General features: G+C 36.9%; 1 protein-coding gene across 1 annotated transcript in view; it reads right to left on the reverse strand.

Annotated features, from left to right (window-relative positions):
• PTPRK (protein tyrosine phosphatase receptor type K) overlaps positions 1–15,755 on the reverse strand; it is a 424,966-nt gene that overhangs the window by 279,413 nt on the left and 129,798 nt on the right. The window contains exon 3 of the mRNA XM_075145810.1: positions 1,553–1,824. Within this exon, the coding sequence (XP_075001911.1) occupies positions 1,553–1,824 (272 nt within the window). The remainder of the gene's footprint in view (positions 1–1,552; positions 1,825–15,755) is intronic.

A 15,755-nucleotide genomic window follows, 5' to 3' on the forward strand; every position in this document is an offset into this window, starting at 1 on the left:
TCCCCTCCTGTTCGTGAAAGCAATTATGAAAGTCGTACACAAATCACAGCAAGTTGCATTAACAGTTCTCCAGTCCTACTCCAGATTTATTTTTAATTTAAAAATAAACTGTGTTACACATTATTTCAATATTGTGCTGAATAACCGAGCAAGGGAAGGAATGAATTTAAGCGCAGTCTATAGAGAGATAATGTGAAGGCTATAACCTAAGTGAAAAATGGCCACGCTGCTAAGATAAGGCCCCAACCACCAATCTCATTGTCAAGCCTGGTCATCTGTCAGCAGAATCTGATTTACTGTATAAAATACTGCTATACTTGATTACTACTATACTGCTATAAAAGGCTCCTGGTTTTTTAAGCACACCAAAAGCTACTTTCTAGCAACATAAAAGGGTTAATAGAACACCTCCTCAGAAGCCAAGCTTTATGAAACGAGGTTTCAGAACTTGAAATCAAATTTCAACCAGTTTCATTGTCACTGATGGATTAAATTTCTTTATAAATAAAAAAATATTAAAAACAGGGAAACAAAAACTGAAGAAAAACGTAAAATGATAGTAAATAACACCAGTTTCAACCTATAAGTAAGGCTGCTTGCACTGATGCTTGTTTTTTTACGAAGATTATTTTGATGGTGGGCAATTGCAAAGAACTTTAGAAAAGGCACTTTAAGAAACATTTCTACAATACTACTATTCAAGAAAACCATTATTAAAGAGGCCACTTTACTTCATTTGATAACTAGTTTGGACACCCAAACGGTTTGCAAGAGCACTAATGACCTGAAGCATCCTTAGTGGGGGGCCTGTAAGCACTACATACAACGATGACATAACACCTCATGGTGTAACAACTCAGATGTGTGCATCTGATCCAACTCTTCCCCCTTCTACACGCCAGGACAAAAATGCCTGTGTATGAGATTCATCCTTCACATCAAATACCCACTGAGCGAAACAGCTGCAGGTACTTTCTCAGGTTAATCAAACAAATCAAATAACAGCATCTAGTAATAACAAGATGATTTTTCTCTCTAAACAACAGCCCTACACTGCAGGTGGTTTTGTCCCATAGCGAGCAAACAGGAGAAAAACATGTCCTGAGCAGCTGCTCATTAGGTGAGCACCATTCTGCCTGCACAGCAAATGAAGCAAATGTCATGTGGAAAAAAACACAGTTTACAGTCATGTAATTAGACACGGTAACACAGGCATATCCAAAAGAGGAGGGAAGACAGGTACAAATTACAGTTGCATAGGCAATTTATTTCTGGGAGTTTATCATTTTGATGTTCCTGGACTTTAACCTTACCATTTATTTTAATGAGGCTTGTTTCCAGCTTTTTTTTTTTCCTATTATAGAATAACAGATAACTTCGAACAATCACCTCCTATTAAAAAAATGCCCATCCCCAAATAATTATTTATTCTGAACAGAACACTTTATTTAAGGACACCGGAAAAATACTCTAGCAGAACCAGAACAAACGCAAACTGTATAGGGCCTCGCCGTAAATGTTACGAAGCGGTGAGAATTTATTGCAAGCTTACCTGATACTCGTTGGGCCAGAAAGTGCTGACAGCCAACTCCGCTCGAAGCCAGTCTTTGCCAGTGGAGCCGGTGACGTTCCAGATGGGATTAGCCAGCGGCCCTTTGTTCACCCTAACCAGGATGTTCAAAGTGCCCGGGTTTGCTCCATTCTTGCTGTACAGAAGGTAGCTGAAATCGATGCAGTGAGTATCATTTTCTTTCATCGTTGGAAGCTGCAGCCGAGTCTTTTCTCCAGGGTCGTGGTCTGAGGAAATCACTATCATATATGATCCTAAAGAAGGGGGGAGTGGGAAAGGAAACAAAACAAAACAAAACAGTAGTAAGGAAAAAGATAAATGCCAAGAAACTGATTGTTCAACCGCATTCAAGGATGGAATGTAAAGGTTTTCATATCCCAAAATCTCAAAATTCAAGTAGCAAGAAATCCAGCAAGGTATAAAATGCCTAGAAACATCACTGAAGCAGTATCTACAGAAGACATCACATATCTCTGAAGTCCTGTCTAGATGCTTCCACCTACAAACTTTTCTCTCTCCTGTTTTAGGATCAGATAACTGGAAACAGGATCACAGACAGACTGAATAAAAATGAGAGGAGCAAAGGATCATCATTATTCTGAGGTCGCTGAGGCCAAAATTCTCTCAACTTGCTCCACAGGTTTCCTGAAAACAAAAAATATGGAATAATAAGGTCCACATTCCTCAGTGCACCTTTATCACTCCTTTCTCTACCCAGAAAGAGGCAAGACTTGAATCTTAGATACATTAGCAATAGAAATAGCTCACTTAGGACACCAAGCCGCATTTGCCCCAAAAAGTTGGGTTTGCTGCTCCATTTGCCAATGGATTTGAGGGGATAACAGAAGTTTCTATACCTGGAAGACAGCCCATCTTGTAAATTTATTTTACAAGTATACAGAAGACAGAACGAGCTGAGCCTGTCTAGCTACAAAGGCAGAAAGCAGACAGAAGATATTTTAACAGGTTATACAGGACATAATGCTGAAACAGTTTGTCCTGGTGTTCTGCAGAATGGACAGTAAAGACAGAGCTACCATCTATCTTAGCCCTAGAGCACCCCCATTTCTTCAAGAGCAACAACTCCATACCAGGTACTATCTAGTTAATGAAGCCCACAGAACAAAGCTTCTGAGACGCAGCATGCCAGGCAAAACATTACAATCAGGTGAGAAAAGCCAACTCAGTATACAACCTGAATCCTTGCCACAGGAAGGTTTCCTAACCTGAACGTACCTTCCCTCCTGCTTAATGACTCCAGAAGCTTAACGTTGACAGATTTTGCTTCTACTTCTAGTCCTCAAGAGCACCATAATAAAGAGCCTTTCCTCCTGAAGAAGGCTCAGATGAAACCCATCAAAAATATAGTTCAAAATTAGTCTAAATTTTAAAAAATCATAGATTTGTGAGCACTTGTCCAAATGAGTAGCCCCATAGAAGTTCTGAGAGTATGTACTTGAATTACTATTTATTGATGGAAAATTTTCTCTGAAGTATGTATTTGTGTAAACTATCACCGTTCTGTACATGAAGTTTGTCCTTTGACTTTTATGCAACAAGGAACTACTGCATTCTAATACGTCCTAAACAGTTGTATTAACCATTCTGAAAACTGTTGACAAGCTGTTGCTCAGGAGAAGATGAAAATTTATGTATATGGATTAAGTCATCTGTGTGACATGCTAATTTACTGGCCTGTAAAGATACTCTGTGCTAAAAAAAACTTATAACAAAAGAGAAGGCAATACTATAGAATGAAAGCAGCTCTTATTAAAGTACAGTACCAGGATCTTGATTTTTAATACTAAACTTAAAAAAAAAAAAAAAAAAAAAAAAAAGAAAAAAGGGAAAAAAGGGGAGGTGTGGGGGTGTTAAAGAAAACTCTACTATAATGTAACATAAGCACCTAGTTAATATTTAGAATTATATGCAGAATCTGTTGTTGGATTCATTTTTTATTAAAGAATGTGGCAAAGTATCAGTTTCTGATCATCTCTTCATCATTAATACCCATTTATAAAGACACAAAGAAATCGTATTATACTATTTAGGTTTGCTGTTATTAGAATTCTTTAACAATTATGGTCTAGAATCAATTGACAATTGTATGTGAGATGCTCAGAAATGTGTTTCTAAGGCCGTGTTCACTGGTGTGTAGTTATTATGCCCCTTGACTCCAGAATAAACTTACTTAGTAATAAGTGTGTTTGTAATCCCTATCTTAATAATAGACATGCTCTTACAAGCACCTGATTATTCATGATTGATACACTACAGAATAATATTTTCAAAATTTTTGGCAATAAATACTATGCATGTGGCAGGAGGAGGTTGTATGTCAGCAATTTGGGTGGTGTTTTTCTACATAAGAGTTAGAAAACTGAAAAGGATCAGTGAAAAATGACAAAGACTGCTTTCCACACTGTTAGCACAGATTCTCCATAGCCATTTACATTGCCTCTTAGCCATATCTTCCAGATATTTCTAAGCAATAGATAAAAAGCAACTAATTTTTTTCCTACACAAAATAAACATTAACATTTCTAAAGCTACGATCAGGAAGCAGATAAATCCTCCAACTTTTTCTGAAGGGAATCTGTGGGGGAAAGGAAGGAGTAGAATAAAAGAACTGAGTTTTGCAGAATTTTTGAAATGTCATTTCTCTCAACTTATCTCAAGATAAAAACATTGGGGGGCAAGGGGAGAAAGAAAAAATACAATCAGATTATGAGAAATAACCTAGATGTATTTCAGTATCTTGTTCCTATACTAAGATAATCTGCTATAGTCTTTGGAAACTCCAACATAAATTTTTCTGCGTATCAACACGTTTTATGGTACTCTATTTTTTCAACTTCATTTTTCATCATTTAAAAATACTTACAAGTAAATTTGCATATATCTAGCTATATGTATTAGTCCTACAGCATTTCACGAAATGCTCCAGACAGCATTCATAAACTGTTTGTCACAAAGCCAAAGCATCTGTTCAGCATCTCTCAAATTACTTCCCCTCACCCCCCTTTTCAAACTTGAGGCTATATCCCATGAATGTACACAACCTCACTCCTTCCTCAGTCGTCTACCTTCTCCAAGAAAATCAGAAGCCAATGCCAAAGTAAACTATACATCAGATTTATATCTTTGAAAAACACACAAAATATTTTCTTGCTACTTTTATAAGAAAGTCATTCTTTATTTGTAAAGAAATACTATATACTAAAATAGGATTGAAAGAGTTGGGGTTTTTTTCCCATTTATACATGCTTGTAATATCTTAAGTCAAAACTTAAAAACCTTATGCAAAACTTTAGCCCTAGATACTCTCTCTACAATTTTTTTTAAACAAGCATTTACTTTAACATTTAAAACTATATTTTGTAGTACTATGTATGTGGCACAAGTTGCTGTGCAATCCATTAAAACAAATGAGGCCACATAAACATGAATAATAGAAATTATAGAAAGAATAATGTTTGAAACAAAAGATTTATAATTAGATGTCCAGCTAAGTTTGAGGTAGCATAGCGTTGATGAGAACAGGCTGTAAAGTTTTCAAATTTGAAAACCAATAACTAGACACTACTTTCATAAAGCAACGCCCACTGGCAGAAGTATCACAGTGAGGATGCATCCCTAAGAAAATACGTGCTCACAGAATTAGCACCAAATGCCCCTTCACATACCAAAACAAATGTACGTATTTCATAACTGTTATTAGACATGAAGTAAAAGGATTAAATAAAACCACTGCCAGAAGATTTTCCTTTAATTTTTAAATAATTAATTAGCTACAGTGAATGGCAACTGTGCTGATATGACATAGTCATTTATAATGCTCTCCAAATAAATGTCGAAATATATGTGAATATTAAAAACAAGACTTTCAAAGGTAACGTACACTCCAGTGTACATTTAGATATTAGCATACAGAGATCCCAAGCGGTCATGCAAACATCTGACCTCTTCTCACATACAGCTACTGCAACACTCAGCTGACCATGTAAATGGGCAGACAGCATTTATGTTCATGTACGAACAATGAAACATAGGCATAACTGCATATGAAAAAAATCAGACACACAGGAAACAAATCTGTAATACTGTATTATTACCAAGTCAAAAGTTTTCAATTAATAGATGTATTTAATAAAGGGATGACAAAACAGCCAAGTGGCCACTTTGCGGCGCTAACCAACACCTTGGATTATTATTAGTGGCAATATCAGCACAGTACAAAAGTAAGAGGTGCTAAGCAAACCTCAGCAAACCACTTCAAGCAACGGGGAACAATTACCCAGATATTTAACATTAAAACAGAGAAATAACAAGAGGATAGGCAATCACAAACTAGACTGTAAGATATTTTTGGATTTGGAAGAAATGTGAAGTGAGGGAAGTGCTCACAAATTTATTACTCCCAAAAATTAACTATCGATTTGATATTTTCGATGAGAAATTACAGTAATTGTTAGAGCTAACTATTCACAACAGTGCTCCAGGCTGGAGCAGAGGAACAGGGTGAGGAGGAAGGAGCAACAGAGACCAAGTGCTGTGGACTGACCACAGCCCCTGGTCCCCATCCCCGTGTGCTGGTGGTGGTGGTGAGGAATTAAAGTTAATTTTTCCCCAAGCCAAGTTTTGCCTGTGACAGTCGGTAATTGTGATTTCCACAGAAGCAATCTCCCTATCTTTGTCTCAACCTGTGAGCTTTAAGAGTGGCTGGGTGGGGGTCTGGCCAAGGTCAACCCACCACAGTTGCCCAAAAGGTAAACAGTAGCAGTTAAACAGTTTTACTTAACTGCAGTTAGATACTACGTATACTAGCTGTTTTATTAAAATGCCAGTGGAGACAGGCTCTGTGACTTTTGCCATCGTTACTGGCCTAACAGATCAAGCACAAGCAGATGTAAAACACTATATACACCTACTTCCCTTGCAGACAAGAAAGAAAAAAAACAACTGACCTGTGCTCTGTTTCCACTAAGATTTTATAATAACAAAGTTGCAAATGAGTTGCCTCATTAAAAACCAAAGTGATTAACAAAACAAAAAATTAAAAATCCTTATTTTTGGCAACGAAGAAAGAGAAACTTAACATGAAAGAGCAAAAAGTTCATTTTTCCTTCTTACAAGACAGAAAGAATAAATTTCATCTTTGGATGACGCTGGAAGAAATCAGAGGTGAAAAGTATCCAAAGTCATAATTTACACCTGTACAAAGAGCCGTTGCTCTTAACTATTCCTTTCACTATTTTTCACCATGACCAAGTGCAAAGTCTTTAGTTACTCTGGCAGTAGGGCTGTTACAAAGTGTATCACAACTCAACAGTAACATTTTTCTTGAAACATGTAGTTTGACATTTATGTTGCTTCACCCTCCTTTCAGTAATTCCCAGAAGAGTCTTCCCCATCTTTGCGAGTTTACAATCTTTAAAACTCGTAAGGAACATTCTCTTTCTCCCAACCACACTTAAGTGTTTGATTTCTCCAAAGCAAACTCCACCCTCCCATTTTTGCTTCCCTTCTCTTAAGTCCCTTCTAGTTATTTGTCAGTTAATAGCTCCTAATACCATTTCTGATGTAAAAAAGGTCAATCCAATTCTCTCCTGCACAGAACAGAAACATCAGAGTATGAAACAGCTAAATAACACTGCCTCCTAAGCCTTTACCCAGCTCATGCCAAGAATTCAACTTCAGGATCCGGCTTTCAGGAAGATTTTGATGCCTATTCAGCACTTACTCATGAACCCGCGAAAAGGCATCTACATAGGTATGGAATAAGAGAAATCAGACTTTTCCTCAGCCATATTATTAAATATATCTGTATATTCCTCACAGCTTTCACTATCTTTAGTTTATTTTGATAAGCATTGAACTTGATGTCCTAGCTCAGTGGCAAGGACAGATCATTTCAGAATAAATTAATTCTTTAACTAATTCCTTGTGAAAAGCCTTATTTTTTATCCCCTACTGAAAACTAAACTTTCTTATATCTAGCAGTTAATTGCAGGTAAGAAGTCATGCTAAAAAACTAAATATGCCTGCTGTAATGTACCAGTATGGCACATCAGTTTCCCGATCAAATTATTTTCTCTCACTTCCTTGCTCCCTGAAAAACGGGCTTCTATTTGAAGTGTGAAACTTGTAATTTTCAGCAGGCTGGTCTTCGACTCCTGCAAATCTTCTTTCCTTCAAGCAAGTACTAACTGTCAAACCATCTCCATTTCAAGGGCACACTGTGGTAACTTCTCCGCCTGCTACTCTGCTCCTTCAGTTACTAAGACACGATTATGTCACCTTCAGGTGAAAAAAACAAAATTCGGAAAGTCCTGAATTTCATATGCAACTAGGTTTCTGGGTAGAGAAGTGGATTCAACTTTGCGGTTTGCTGATGGGGAAAAAAACACTGATATACATCCCGTTGTAGTAGAGAGTAATGTGGAGATGCTTAAACAGATTCACAGAAAAAGATCAGGAAAAAAAAGTCTTCTCCATAAAGTCAAAAGAAGGGGTTGTCTTTATTTCACGGCAATATTAATGACATGAGGTGGAGAGTCAAGGTACTTAAGTGCATTATCCTAAAGCTCAGGACTATGCGGCCTTTTTATTCCATTTTTTAATAACTACTATATAACATTAGAGGCCCCGACTAGGTTTCAGGCAACCTTTATGAGAGACAGTGGGCAATGAATTGACACTGAAATACAGAAATAGGCTTGCAACTGGAAGTAGACTGCAAACAGAAGTAGTTCAGAAACGTCTGTATTAATTCACAGAAAATATACATTTCCCACACACTAGTATTTATGCATATTTTGTTCTTCAGAGTAATATCCCTGTGATCATTTCACAGAGGGCTCTTTACATGTACTTCTGTAATTTGCAAGAAGGGAAAAAATAAAGGCTAATGATAAAACCTCAAAAGTGATTAACTTTTTATTCTTGCAGGAAGGATATTCCTTTCAAAAGAAAAAAAAACAAAGCCAATGAATAAATTAAATATACTCCAGGTAAATCTCCATCTGCTTGGGTTTAAAAAACCTCAAACCATTATAGCCTCTTCTTCCTCTTTCTCCTTCCATTACCCAACACATGGTGAATATCTGCCACCCTAGGACAGAGAAAAAGCAATAGTAAAGAAATGAGGAAGAAAAACTAGAGACAATATTAAGCTTTCTAATTTTAATGCCCTGCCCCATCAGTTCAGTTTCATGTCTTAAGGAACGTATCTAGAAATAAATGTAAAAACTATAATCCCACTTAAAATGCATTACTTGATACACACACAAAATACGCAATATCATCACATCCTGATTTGCCTGTCAGTCAGCTGCTTTCATTAAAAAAATTCAAAAATAATGTTATTGCTGTAAACAACACAAGAGTTCTCCAAAATTTCTTTAAATGGTTACAATTCAGACATATCTTTCCACACACCTCACTTGCTTGCAGTATTATTCCCTACACAAGACACAAGTTGTTGAAGGCTTGATTCAATTTCTTTACAGACTGTCAAAATTAAAAGGGAAAAATTCAGGATCACCAATTTCAACTTCACTGCATACCTCACTGTCAATGCACCACAACTCAAACGCAAGTCAAGACAAGGCTCTGAATTTACTACAGAGATTAAAACCAAAAATAACAACAAAAACACAGAACACGAAGACAGGGGAAAATTTTCTGGAGAATACAATCCATTTATTTTTTCCTTCTACTTCCCATAGAGCATGAGAATTATTAAAATAACCAACCCGAAATAGGTCATTAAGCTACACTGTGTGAATAAAGGCAGAATACTCATTCATTCAAACAGAAACTCAGCCTAATGGACTGCAATAGCACATCAATTTTGCACAGACGCTGCAATTTCATATGACGAGAAAAGGTGTCCTGCCCTCCAGCCTGTACTTGATGATGCCAAAAGCACTGCTCTACAGCAAGGTCATGTAACTGGGATTCCCCCATTTTCCACACCCAGGGAGGTAAAGCAACAGGGAGACAGCTTGACAAGGCAGCACAGAATGAGACCGATCCAGGCAAGGTAAATCAAACCACCAGGTCAGCCAGAGTTAGTATCACGGGCACCACAACACTTTACCAGTATTAACACCTATGATACTACTGGCATGATACTACTATCACTCATGACTTGTCTATTCCACAACAACAAGAAAATGTTTGCCAATTAAAAGGAAAAAAAAAAAGGAAAGAAAAAAACCCCATGTTTCAAATGTATGCCAGTATATGGAGCAAAGTTTATAAAGGAGTTTTGTCTGAAAATCATTCTTCAGGCTATAAGCAGCTTCAAAAGTTCTGTTCCCCTTATTAACATTTTACATATGAATAAACATGAAAAATACACACTTTCAAAGCGTTTGAATTCCTAGTTTTCTCATACATAACACTAGCTTCCTGTGGATTTGTTTGTACTGATGCAGAGAAAGAAAACATGATGAGATACCAGTTTCTGAGGTATGATAATTTAAGTCTTTTCACCCTGGTTTTTCTTGTGATGGATCTTTAGCAAATACATAGGCTTTAAGCACTCCAAAATCTGAGACAGAAAAAATGTCAGCAACTGAAATTTGTAATGGAAGCTTGCAGCGTCTGTACAAAACAGCATTTATCTTATGATGTGCTCCTTTGAACAGTCTCTTCCAACAAAGCATTCAGAAAATGACATTTGATACGGTGCATCAGGCAAGCTTATGAAAGGGCAGTATTACTGAACAGTAAGCTGCATTTAAGTAACCAAAAGGCACATGGAATAATTTCGTACTTATTTGGGAATTAAGCGAGGCAGTCGGTCATGAATTTGTAACATCAGCGTCCGTGAATTGATGGCCAAGATGAAAGTAACAACAGCTCCGAGTTGTCTGAAATTCTGTTGTAAAGCCATAAATATCCCACAGGTGGTGGCACGGTGACTGTAGGATGCTTCTCAGTCACCCAGTGGCAGATGTGGCTGCCCAAGAAGCAGCATACATTAAGCCCAGCTCTCTGTCTGGAAGAAAATGTATTTTTTAAGTGTGAACATGAAGACACTTCCAACTCCAGAATACTCTCAACTCAATATGAAGTTATCCAATTGGGATATCAAATAACTGGGTACCATTCGGATGTTCCAACACGCAGCTGCTCCCAGAGCAGCAGCTGACACTGCCAAACCCCAAGGCATTCTGCACCTCTTGGGGAAAATTCAGTCCCACGAAGACACAGACACCTACAAATAGCTGCAACAACTTCACTGTATGAAATACAGGCGCAGAAGCGAGTTGAAAGCCATTTTGCTTCACCATTGCTGTAAACTGCTCTGATATTACTTGGCTGGATAAAATGAACAGTAATGCACAAGCGGACATCTCCCTGCGTGTTAGTTTTGTTCCACCCATTCTTGTGGCAGACCTTCCAGGATGAAAGACCAGTGTTGGCCACTCTGTGTCCACCTATAGGACTATGATGACACCGTATCATTACCACTACTGAACATAAACGGAACACCCAAACAGACTCTCAAGCCAAGGGGCATTTAGATTTTTCAAATGCTGATGAAAGAGACAAACTTTTCTTTTACTAAGAAGATTATAAGCAAACGGAAATCAAATTATCCACTTCCTCTGTGGGGTGTTATTTATTTGGAAAGAAATGAAAGAAAAGTTTGAAAATATTAAAAGCCTTTTAGGGCAAAGAGTCTTATAGAAAATGTAAGTGCTGAGCATTTGCGTAGGTCTTTAGCGTACTGTGCGTTTGCTGTGGCACACGAAAACGAGTTCACAGAGAATTCACAAATGTCAGCCGAGGTGACCTGAAAGCTCGCTGCTGCTGAAACACACAGGGCTTTTTCTCCCAGCACACAGATACACTCCATGTCCTCCTCCATCTCTGCTCATCGGACCCTTGCGTGAGCCAAATCAACACCCAAATCCAGAAGAAAACAACCCAGGTCTCCTGTTCCACTCTTGAGAGAGGCAAGGGGACAGCAAAGCGTGATTTCTTCCCAAGTGAGGGAAATGAACTGACTCCGGGAAGGGCCCAACAAGCACCAGAATCAGGTCAAGATACGAGAGGAAGGTGAAGCTGCAATACCTACATAGACAAGGGTTTTTTTTCCCCAGGGGGAAAAAAAAGAAAAACACACACCCACAAATTTAGTTAAAAGTAACTTCTTTAAAGTAGCTGGAAAGCCTTCAGAGAAAGACAGCTCAGAAGATACCTTCAGGATTATTTTCTCTTCGTTGCCAAGTGCAAAAAAAAAAAAAAAAAAAATCCTACAAACTCTTTAGGTTTTTTCCCCTCCTAAGTGGCATTTAGATTTTAACTGAATGGGAAAATAGAATTTTTGAAGCCGCATTCATATTCAGAGTGTCTTTAACACACTAATCATTCTTCCAAAAGCAACAGTATTTAAAGTGCATTGAGAAGATACTTACTCCTATCAGCTTAAGACACTGAAATTGAAAACAGAAATTAAACTGGTCATTCCCTGGATGAGCGTGTGACAGCAGAAAATAAGAATTAACAATCTTCTGAGAATACCACTCCCAAGGATCACCAACAGTTAAATAAAGGCTCAAAGCGGTAATCATTATCATATGCGACAGCAGATTACAATTGTTATTACAGACCTTTCAAAAGAGGAAATTACATGCCCTGTATTTCTTGAAAGTAGTCTTAGAATTTATTTAAAGCATGGGAGGTTTATAAAATAGTTTCATTAGACTTTTTTTTTTTTTTTTGGTAATTGGAAGAATATTCATTCCTTTATTTTGGACCGCTTTTGTCTTGGCACCAAATAATAATTTTTGCTGCTATGAAAACAATTTTCCTCAGAACACTGCTTCATGTAACAGCGACCTGAAGAATCATCTTTTACTTTCAGATTTTATTCTTTTTTACAGGTGTAGGACCTACACTTAAGGAGCTGTATATCCCTTTGATTAAATGCACAACATGAATTAAGAACCAACCACTGATAAGAGTTACCACTGATAAGAGTTTTGAAAAACAATATAGAACAATAATATTTAAATCGTGGAAATAATACTTACTTATACATTCAGAAGACAGACCTAATAGCAAATTGTTACCTCTTCTTCAAAATATCACCCGTCCTCCTCTCTGAAACTTACTTTGTAGTGATTCACGCTCCAGTTGAGAATAACCAGGAGTTATGTCTTTATCAATACAATTGCAGTACTATTTAGCGAACTTAAGTAGTTGCTTAAGGAAAAAAAAGCTGGAAACCTTGAAGTTTATTATTTCCAAGGAAGTCTTCAATCTGTCTTCAGACCATCAACTACACACAGTTATGCATATTTGTAAAATAAAATCCTAAGCAATTTAACAAGCGTGGTACATTAACACTGAATGCCCCGTAAAGCTCTAAATTTTACATTGATGAAAAGGAATAGGCTAAAAAAAGGAAGATCTACAGACAGCTACTGCTGGAATTTCTTTTGATTTTCCAGTTACTGACTGTGATGTTGATCTTGCAAGTGCAAACAGCCCTATAATGCATAACTATGATAACCACAATAAATAAATCAACACCACCTAAAGTGAACAGTCAAAATCCATGGATCCTACGTATCCAAAAAATGCGTTGAGGAATCCTATCCAAGAAAATGAGAATGCAATCCATCATATTAAATACCATGGAAACAAGATTAAAAACCCTAAGTATCTGCTGTGCACCAGAAAATTCATACAGGCAATAAAAACAACAAAAATAGACAAAAACCCCACCCAAAATACAGTTGAAACATTTGTCTTGATACTCTAGGGAGGCTTAGAAAATACATTAAAAACTTAAATTCAGAAATCAGAATTCCTCTCTCTCCTAGATGCTGGAGCTCACAGTTAAAACAGACACATGGGTTTTATGGTGTGTGACAACTCTCGTCATGCTTCACCTCTTGCTAACAGCCCTCCGTTCCACAGACGTCAACTCCTCTTCTCTCCCAAATCCTTAAACTGATTAGCATTAATATATTACATCCAGAGTAATGGTTATAACCTGTACTTAGTTTGATGTTTGCTGCATCTCCATCAGGCATGATGGAAGCTAGGATGCTTGAGAGGTCATCATATTTTCCATCTGAATTAGTTGTTTTAAAATAAATGAATAGATAAATAAATAAATAAGCTCTCCCTATAAACCCTTGCCTCTCAAATTATATTAGCAGCTCAATTGGTTTTACACTCTAGTACACACCATCTTTCTTCTACAGGGAAATACTTTAGAGATGGATGGAAACAACCCCATCTATTATAAAAATCACTCATGCTAACATACTAGCTTTTTTTTTATAGTGTTTAGAAAGAAATAATTGGGCTCAGTGTTCAGCAATGGGAAGAACAGCAAGGAGAAAGACTGCATATAAACTAGGATTGCTTTTCTTTCAAGAGAAAACTTGAAGTTCATAGCTATTAATGGGGTTTAGTGGGTTTTGTTGTTGTCTGGAGGATTTTGTTTTGTTCTCAGAAAACATCTCAGTTTATGAAGATCAGCATCTTTCCTCTTGACATCACACTTTCCAATTAATTAAAATTTGAAAACAGTTTTTTCCTTCCAAATAGCTAGTATATACATGCTAATGCTGTTTAAATCCTCCTTTATTCTGAATACTGAAGTTCACAATGCCAACAAAATACACCTAAGCATATTCATCCAAGCCCATAAAACATTCCTCTACCTGCATGAGGTTACCAGCTAATGCTTGGCACCAGGTAGTGCGATTAATCTAAGATTCTAAAAAATAGAAAACTGAGAAATCTACAAAAAGATGTGCCATATGACGGACAAGAACCTAGCCTCAGTTTCAGACAACTTGTGAGCTTTTAACACTAATATTCATTAGTCAAACATTGTACTTAATTACTAGGACTAGGAATTGAACGCATGTTCCAAATGTAATTTCATACAAATTTCTTTTGTGATTGAGTTATACATTTTGATTTCTCCAATGACAGAGTATGGATACCACAGTACCAAGTCATCCAAGGAGTTATTTAATTTTCTTTTCTTTTTTAAACTGCAATTAAGCGTTTAAATAAAGTTTTTGCACTTGTACTTCCTAAGGGAATGTATAATTTGTACTGAACTAAGAGGATATAGTAACGAACAGAGTATAATTTCAGTTTCTAAAACTTTTCCTTCAAAATTAGAATTTGCCGAAACCATAAAGGAACTCAAAGCTGTTAACAACTATGAATCCTAATACTGCCTTCAAATGTTCTGAATGTCCAAATAAGATACTGAGAGTCAAGTGTCAAGAAGCATCTCAGAAAATGAAGAGACATTAATCGTACAGTTTTGTCTTCTAACACTAAACTTTTTAAAAAACCATCTCTTTCTATGAAAGGAATATAAAAAAAAAAATCAGGAAACAAACACAACTGTTAATCATGACAAAGTAGTTTCTAAAAAGTTTTTAAAAAAAAAATTTATTTCCTCTTATGCTTTACCTATCAACCCTCTTAAGACTGATCAAAGGCTAACCTATAGAACGTTCCCTATACAGAATGGAAATCCACAACAGATAGGGAAAGAAAAAGGAATTTAGACTCTTTCCAACAAAAATAGCTAAAAATAGGCAATAAAGTCTGTGTATTGTTAGTGACAGGTTCTTTTCTCACATATAGAAGACATCCAACTTTTCTTGGTATGCATTTATGCACACCGAGACATTTCAGTGGGGACATTTCTCTACTGTCACGCTTATGACTCTGGTAAGAGACAGCTATGATGCACTCAATTCCAGAATTCAATTAATGTTTTAGCTAATCGCCAACCTGAATCTCTCTCATTGCAATTTCAGATTATTACTGCTTAACCTATCACCAGCCGACATGAAGACTAGGTTACGACCTTATCTGCACCAAACTTGCACTTTTTGAGAAATTCCATTTCCTTTTTCTCTCAGGTAGAAAAGACAATGCTAAGTTCTTCAGTCTTTCCAGAGAGGATATGCTGCTGTCTAGCCCTCTGTCATTTCTGCCGCCTTCCTCTGAGCCTTCCCAAAATGGGAATTCTCCTTCCAAGCTCCAAACTGAATACAAGTACCTATTCTTCTAAGTGCATGAAGGAAAAAAAAAAAACACCACAAAGGGACTATTTTATATTTTTTTATACAGAACATACTATACAAAGCAATCACAACAGCTGCCTTTTTCACAA

The sequence above is a fragment of the Calonectris borealis genome, chromosome 3 (assembly GCF_964195595.1).
Source record: "Calonectris borealis chromosome 3, bCalBor7.hap1.2, whole genome shotgun sequence".
NCBI lineage: Eukaryota > Metazoa > Chordata > Aves > Procellariiformes > Procellariidae > Calonectris > Calonectris borealis.